The 8,203-nt window shown below is 37.7% G+C and overlaps 1 protein-coding gene across 1 annotated transcript; it reads right to left on the bottom strand.

Annotated features, from left to right (window-relative positions):
• Positions 1 to 1,471: 1,471 nt before the first annotated feature.
• On the bottom strand, positions 1,472 to 3,479 carry LOC103371252 (histone H2A.Z). The gene is made up of 5 exons (XM_008300507.1): positions 3,375 to 3,479; positions 2,990 to 3,067; positions 2,716 to 2,829; positions 2,502 to 2,631; positions 1,472 to 2,222 (listed from the first exon to the last, which is right to left on the bottom strand). The coding sequence occupies exons 1-5, from the start codon at positions 3,375 to 3,377 to the stop codon at positions 2,161 to 2,163; spliced, it is 387 nt and encodes a 128-aa protein (XP_008298729.1). The 5' UTR covers positions 3,378 to 3,479; the 3' UTR covers positions 1,472 to 2,160.
• Positions 3,480 to 8,203: the final 4,724 nt, after the last annotated feature.

The following is an 8,203-nucleotide window of genomic DNA, read 5'->3' as shown; positions in this document are numbered from 1 at the left end:
TCGAATAATTAATAAATGTACAATAATGTTTCACTATTCATCAAGCATTTCAATATGTCCATCGTGTCTTCTACACTGCAAGAGTAAATGTTTACTTTTGCAGGACTTGTCGGTCCTATATGCTGGAGTTTCTTTTCCTTTCCCATGTTATGTGAGATTTTTGGAATGTTTAAAGTCTGTTTTGAACAAAGAAGTGATGTAAACATTAATCCTGCACATAGACATTAACATTATTTGTTCTGATTATCAATCAGTAAGTGGCTCATAATATTGCATATTTAATTTCCAAACAGGTTCAATGATGAGGAAGAATTGACTGTTTAAATTCTATAGTACATACATCAAACAAGAAAACTGCAACTGCCTACTGACAAAAATCCCAAAGACTTCTGGGTAATGAAGTCCTGCAGATTAAGAAAAAAAAATCTTGTTTTAATTAAAACATGCATGTAAAGTGAAGCTTCCAGTATCCCATAAACCCGCTTTTAAGGAGATAATTGTTAAAACCACTGACAGGTGAAGTGAGTGACACTGATCTTGTTGTTACAATGCAATGTTTTGCTGATTATTCCAGGCATTCATGTGGATGTTGCTTTAACACGTAGCACTCACCTAAACATTGTTGCAGACCGAACACAACCCAAACCCCAGCAGGACAATGCAGCCTGCCACAGCAGAAAAACTGGCCAGGAAATTATTTTATGAAACATTAATGTTGTGGCTGATCGGTAGGCCATATATTACTTGGCACTTTTAACTGCGGTAGCCTCGTGGTGACGCTATGGCGCCATCAAATGGTGGTCTAATGATATAAGGTCAAAACATGGCTGAAGACGAAGCTGTTTTCAATATTTGACTCATTTTTCCCGTCAACATGGATGTCTTGTGGTAGAAAACGCGAAAGGACTGAAATGCAGTGTCACTGGAAATACCAAGTTCATCAAATCTCAAGAATGGATATATCTATGAAAAAATAATCATCGCCTTAACTGCGCATGTGTCAAAATTTGGAGAAATCTATAAAAGCTTTGTGCTTTCATGCTCCTTATAATGTTGAGCATGGGTATTTCCTTAAGTATATAGAAAATTATTAAAAGTTAAATATTTAAGATAGTGTGAAATGGAAAATAAAGGCACAGAAATTTTAAATCCTGCATTCAGATGTTACATTTAACCCATAACAGTACCAATATGTAGTGGACAACCTCAAGAACTTGCTCAGAATTCCCTTTTAAGCTAGAGCAGAAAATGTAAACCAAAAGAAATACCTGTAGTTGAACTCATATTAGATTAATCATGTCATTTTCTACATTTTATTTCTATTTCAGGAGTGTTAATACAATATTTGGGATTTTTGCTCCAACAAAAGGCATTTAATCATGGTACCCAATTTTCACGTTTTAAGTCCTTCCACATAAAAATGTACAGGCTCATTTCAAGCAACAGAATAAGCCATCCACACACCACAATATGCAAAAATGTTCTGACTGTGCCAGTCCAGTCTTTATTCAGGAATCCAAAAATGACTACAGGGTTTCTCCCACTTCATGTCAGTACAGTGGTAATCTGATGTGCTAAACATGCTTTGCAATTCATGCAGCTATACAAGACTGAAACTGATGGTGTGAATTTAAGACGTACTCAAAGCCCGCCATGACCCTCTCCGCGTGCAAGCTATGGCTGTCCTTTGAATTGTACTGACAAGGGGAGGGGAGGGCGTCTTTCAAACTTGGAAGAGTCAAACCACTAACATCTAACACATGTACACCATCCACACTGGAGCAGCCAGCTAATACCTATAGTCTAGACAACATCAAAAAGGAAAAAAAAAGAAAAAAAAAAGCTCATGAACAAGCAAGAACTGAAAGAACAAAACTCAAATGCCCAGTAAGAGCTTTATTAAAACACCACATTAAACATGGAAATGCCACATAAGCAAGTTTCAACACAAACTGCAACTGCAAACTGCAGCACCAGAAAAACAAAGAAAGGCAAAACACAAAAAATGAGCTTCTCTGAAGCCACTTTTAAAAAATACCCCAGGTGAGTAAATGCAAGCTCAACCATAAAAATAACTCCTAAAGGTGTTCTAAACTATGACATTTAACCACTTGATGCCGACTTCGTCCTGAGATGGCACAACTTCCAAAGCACTTCAGGTTATACGGTCTTCTGCTGGCCCTTCTTTCCAATCAGGGACTTGTGGATGTGAGGGATCACACCTGGAAAGCAAGAAAAATGGATGAGCCTTAGCATCTGAGAAACTGTTTCAGCACAGATTATATGGAAGGCAATTTAAATGCAGTTTTTTTCAACTGTAAAGCAGGACAGACATTGAATAACTGCTCATTAGTTGCAGACCTAATCCAATTACTAGTAGACTCTAGGGTAAGTACAATAATATGAGTACCTTTACGCAGTTAACACTGGTGATACATGACATTATGAAACCTGAAAATCGTTCACTTTAACGTTATCAAAGTGCAGAAGAGGTTCCTTACCTCCACCAGCAATAGTGGCCTTAATAAGTGAATCCAGCTCTTCATCTCCTCTAATGGCCAGCTGCAAGTGGCGCGGGGTAATACGTTTCACCTTAAGATCCTTAGATGCGTTTCCTGCCAACTCCAGAACCTGAAACAAAGCCAGGTTTTAGATATGTGCATTGGGCGTAAGATTTTTAGCGAAGAAATGGAAGAAAAATGAGGTTAACGGTACCTCGGCAGTCAGGTATTCAAGAATAGCCGCACTGTAGACCGCTGCAGTGGCTCCCACTCTGCCGTGGCTGGTGGTTCTGGACTTGAGATGTCTGTGGATACGACCCACCGGGAACTGCGGGGATAGAGCATGAAAGCGGGCATGAGCGCAGAGAAACAAAGGGTTCAGTGGCCAGTCGATACGAGGCGGCCGCCAGCTGAGTAACCTCTGCGACGTCTGGTTGTTAGCTTGTGTTAGCAGCGTCGATGCAATGAATGAATTTCAGTCGACAAACCTGCAGTCCTGCTCTCTGCGAGCGAGAAATTGCCTTGGTTTTGGTCTTCCCGGAATCCTTACCAGCTTTACCACCAGCCTGGAAAACATAAATACTGTTTATGAGTATGCAGTTGCCGCATGTCGTTTTAAGTGATTTAATGCCCACTAAAAGGAGCGATTTTACCGCCGCTTTTAGCATTTTTAGCCATGCTAGCGCTTGCTCAATGCGGTCACCGCTGATAAGTTAGCTAGCATGCTAAGCTAGTATAGCAGCTAATGGTAGCGGCTAACTATTAGCTAATCAAGGAAAGACACTGGCGCCTATTTAATGTTTATTTTTCAACAAACCACTACCGTAATGTTGGTCGTTCTGATACACCACTAAAACGGCAGGTGATGCTTACCATGTTTAAAATTCTCGAGTAATTTCTGACGCCGGAGCACAAAATCGACTAACTCGCTGTGAGTAACGACTGTTGTTTGAACTACAATCCCCGCCTACAATTGTCCCTAATATATAAGTAGTCTCTATCCGGGTATCTGGAGGATGTGCACTAGCCAATCACACTCCGTTATGTGGTTTCTACTGTGACGTCCAACCAATGAACGCCTAAACCCCCCACTTTGCGGGAAAAAGTGGTCAATTTCTGTTGAAGCGCTTGTGGTTGTTGTAGTTCAGATGCTTTGATCGCCTTCTCCCATTGTCTTTTTCATAATAAAAGAAAAAGTTAGTATTGCATTTCAAAGTAGTGGTTTTGATAGGGGATGTATTCATTTGATTTAGAAACTAAGCTTACTCTCTAAAGTTGCTATGTCACCAACTAAAATTTAAAAAGTTAAAAAGAAGAAAATTGGGCCATGTTTGCTTAGACACTCTTTCATTTACCATTACAGGAAGCACAAAAGGAATATGCTCGATTTTATACATAACATACTGACCAACAATGAAAATACAATAAAAAAAAAAAAAAAAAAACAAGTCAAAAACAAGCTCCTTTATCTAAAATGTAAAGTCCTTAAAAAGAATATATATATATATATTTCAAATAAAAAAAAATAAGCATTGCTGCATTACTGCTTTTGATTCTGGAAGTTGCTGCTTTTTCTATCTTTTGGCATTTTCCAATATTTAAAAGTAACTTTGCCAGCACTCCTCCCTTGTATTAGACTACTGGATGTGCTGTAGCATACACACTAACGTGCCTGTGTGTTTACTCATGTATCTTGTGCAGACTTGAATATTTTTACCACTTCATGATTTCCTCATCCATCCATTGTCTAAACTGAGGGCCCAAACTAGACAGACAAGAATTGTGTTTCTGACTGTTGACAGTTTTACTGTTGTTGATGCAGTGACTGTAGTTCCTTATTGCCGCCACATACTGGCAGTGAAGACTCATGATCCTACATACAGTCTTGGCTCTGACCACAACAACAATTGTCAATTCTACAAAACTGTATTATAAACACAACCTTCACTGATAAACGATATTTAAAATTTTAAATGCAGAAAACAGCACTGTTATTAAACATTAATTTTGATTCTTGTTTTAGTGGTGACTTTTATTTGTACTGTTTTTGCAGTTCAATAGGCTGTCTTTACAATCTAACACTTTAAATGAGTGTAAACTTTTTAATCTAATTTCTGATCACATTGTGTGAAGTTCATTTATTTAACCAGTTCTAATACAGAAGATAGATTGGATTTTGGCATTACTGCTTTACAGGAAAGTGTTTTATTATTCATGCTATGGGAAACAGGCCACCCACAGTGAACTGGCACGAGCACATACATATTTAAATACCTGATTATTTTTTCACGTCAACTTAATTTGAAGACCACAGACCGGTTCAACATAAATAAAAAATGTGGCATTTGTTTTGGTCCATCCACTGCCCCAGATATCTTGTACGAAAAAAGGAAAAAAAAAATATGTGTATTCCATTTCTTTTGATCAATTCAGATTTGGGATTTGTGTTGTTTCCCATTTTGAAAAGCTGCTTTCAGATGCTTTGAAATGAAACCCTAAACTGAAGTGACTGATCTACAGATTTATGACTAATGGTTGGTTGGAGTGATTAAATAGTGATGAAGACAATACTTCATCTTTTGCTACAGACACTCCCTACCCTTAGTGTCACTCATTATTCCATTACTATTGTCATCAGTAATCCCCTTACCTTTTAGTTGCCTGCCTGACCCCTTAACTCAATCATCTTTGTTATTTGTAACTGTCTGCCAGACCCCTCATTCTCTTACCTTTTGTTGCCAATCAGACCCCTTCATTCAATCGCCTTTTGTTTGTAACTACATTCAAACCAATCACTGTTCTTTTCTGTATTTTTTTTAGCAATGGAAAGCCACCTGTGACCTGAATCAGTCCCAGTGGCTTCAAGGTGTTTGTGCTAAATTTGAAGAAACTAAGCTATACCAAATACTAGAGACTGTACAAACAAAACTGACTCCAGGTTGTTGGTGCAAGCAGCTTAATACCGCTCATAGATAGGTCTGACTGTTAAGCAACCTTTAGCAGTCTTTTCAGCAAATTCCCCAAAATACACATTTTTCCATTCAACTGACAGCATTTTGTAGATTCTGTAGCAATTATTAACAACAGAGGAAGTCAGGTGACATAACTATAGAACCACAAAGTTTGTGTAAGGAGGAGATTGGGGTTGATGAATGGGTCAACAAAATGGTCAGTGTTTTTCATTTCAAACTATGTTCTTTTATGCTGTGCTTATTTACAGCATAAAAGAAAAGTTAATTCAGCTTAGAAATTTAAGTTTCCCTGTTGCCTTAGAAATGTCCGTTAACTGCACTTCAAGTGATTAATTAGTTCAAAGCCATCTTATTTGTTGTGAAGTTTAAAACTTGCTGAGTTAAATCAACGTAACTTAAAAACAAGTTCAATAAGTTAAACCACTAGTCACATAAACAGTGGTTACAGACAAATTTTGCTTCTTTTTATATTTCCTGAGTTAAAAAGTTTCTTCTTCATTTAATATTGAGATTTTTCAGCTGATGCCATTTTTATCCAAGTCAGTACAAACATAATATTTGATCCTGCTCTTGGTTACAGTGTAATATATTATACGTCTACAGATGTAGGGACTGAATTCAGTATCAATTGCTGTCGTGAATGGTTCTGATTATTATGAAAAGGCACAATCATAACTTCATTTAACAAAGACAAACAGCAAGTTTCCAACTAGTCTGCTTTCTCAAATGACAAAAAACAAGCATTTGAACTTTCTCACAATGCATCCTGGGAAGTCTGCTGGTATATTAGTTCCATTTCTTATCAACATGAGTTGTATTATTTTAAGTGAACTCACTCATGCAGCTTATCATTTTAAGTCAAAGTGCCTGAAGTTGAAAAAGCTCATGTTTTTAAGTTCTAAAAATAAAAATCTGAAATTGAAATGAATCAACAAGACATGAGCAAAACTCATATATTCACTTTGAGTAAACTACAAAAGACAAGATGATTTGACTTAATTCCTTTATGAGGTTTTACAGTGTACTATATGTTTATTTTTGTAACCATGACAACAAAGGGCCTCTAACATTAATGAAAAACATATTTAAACTGCAAATATTCTCCTTCCCCTGACTTAATCAAGTTGCTGTTATGCCTAAACCCAATCAGTCCCTTGGCTGCAGCATCTGACAGTTTATCTATGGTATGTCCGCTGCCAACACTCCTATGTGCCACACTAAAGAGTAAAGCGGTTCAGATCGGAGGAGTCGTTGTAATCCCGATATCGGTAGCAGCTGGAGGAACGCTGACAGGAAACGAGAGAGATTTCAGTCTTCTGTTTTTTTCATCCCATTTTACTGCTGTGTTAATGTGTAACAGGCTCCAGTCAGGGAGTGTTTGTCAGAGCTTGATAAGACAATTTATGTGTGAGTGTGTGTGTGTATCTGAGACAACATGCACAGCTGGTGGTGGGCTGGTCACGTCTAAATCACATACCATTCATTCTCAGGCATGCTCCCCTTTCACCAGTCACTCACTCATTCTCTCCCCTGACCTCTACCTCTCTCATTCATTCTGAGAGTCAGTGTCAGTCGCCACTCACTCCGTGCAGCCCCTGTCACAGAGCTTTTAATGCTCTATTTCCGAAAGTTTGGAAGTCTTTTTCTTCTCCATGCCCCCTTCACCGTTCCTCCATCTGTCACAGTTTTCACCATGAGCTCCCCCACTTGAAGCTTTCCTGTCTTTAGTTTCCTCAGACATGACTGAAGATTTTTGCACAGATTCTCTGGACATTGGCTAAAAAATGTAGGTTTGGAGGTGAACCACAGTTGACAGTGAACCAGGAAGCAAAAGTACCACACCCAAATCAGAAATAACAGACGTACTGGTATTCTGAAACTGAAATTAACTGCAAATAGAACTGGATGAAAAAGCCTTTCTCTGTCTTTTGTGTTGTTTTGAATTACAACACATATCTTACTGTATAAAGAAAAATCGTCATTATGTTACAAACAAGTCTTTTTCAGCTTTTACATTTGCAAGATAATCAATGCATTGTTGGGTTTATGTTTAAAGGCAACACTTTAAAAAAAAAAAGTGGCACATTTATTTTATTATTTATTTATTTTAGCTACGTGGAGTTGGCAGGAGGTGATCAGGGCGGATGGTGGGGGCACAAAGCACAAAGAGTCTCACATCGGGGACCTGAGGTGTGCTTTCTGACTCACAAGTGTCGTTGAGTTCAGGCATCAACAGCACTTTAGTTAAGCTTAGGAAAAGATTGTGGGTTTGATTGCATGTAAATAAACTTATTATGTCCTCAGCCTGTGTGGGCTTTTTCAGAACTTAAGCAAACCACAATCACATCAGTTCTGGGTCCAGTTTTATTTCATCTCTGCAAGCTTCTATTAGGCCATATTAATCTCAAGGACAATATGTCATGATTTTGCAGATGATACTCAACTATACATGCAAACAGAGGTTCCAGTACTTTCTCAAACTCAAACAAAACTACAGAAATTGATTTATGCACTTCACAACATAGGCAAGAGATTCACACTCATTTTAACGTCTCTCAACAAAATCTACAGATCAACTTTGTTACAAGACAAGCCATTTATTATGTCAAAAATATCATAAATGTAAGAAACCTCTTGTCTACAGATGACCTTAAAAAAAAAAAAAAAAGAACATATTAGACTACTACTAAGATCTATTTTTTTAAAATACAGGATTGTACCAATGACAAA

The sequence above is a fragment of the Stegastes partitus genome, unplaced genomic scaffold, assembly GCF_000690725.1.
Source record: "Stegastes partitus isolate 25-593 unplaced genomic scaffold, Stegastes_partitus-1.0.2 Scaffold1553, whole genome shotgun sequence".
Lineage (NCBI taxonomy): Eukaryota > Metazoa > Chordata > Actinopteri > Pomacentridae > Stegastes > Stegastes partitus.
The sequence above is the reverse complement of the archived record's forward strand: the minus strand, read 5'-3'. Positions and strand labels throughout refer to the sequence as shown.

Coding starts and splice junctions, on each gene's coding strand:
- LOC103371252 (XM_008300507.1), bottom strand. Junction 2,830..2,989: donor CGCAGAGAGCAGGACTGCAG/GTTTGTCGACTG, acceptor CTATCCCCGCAG/TTCCCGGTGGGTCGTATCCA. Junction 2,223..2,501: donor GGCCACTATTGCTGGTGGAG/GTAAGGAACCTC, acceptor CTTGCTTTCCAG/GTGTGATCCCTCACATCCAC.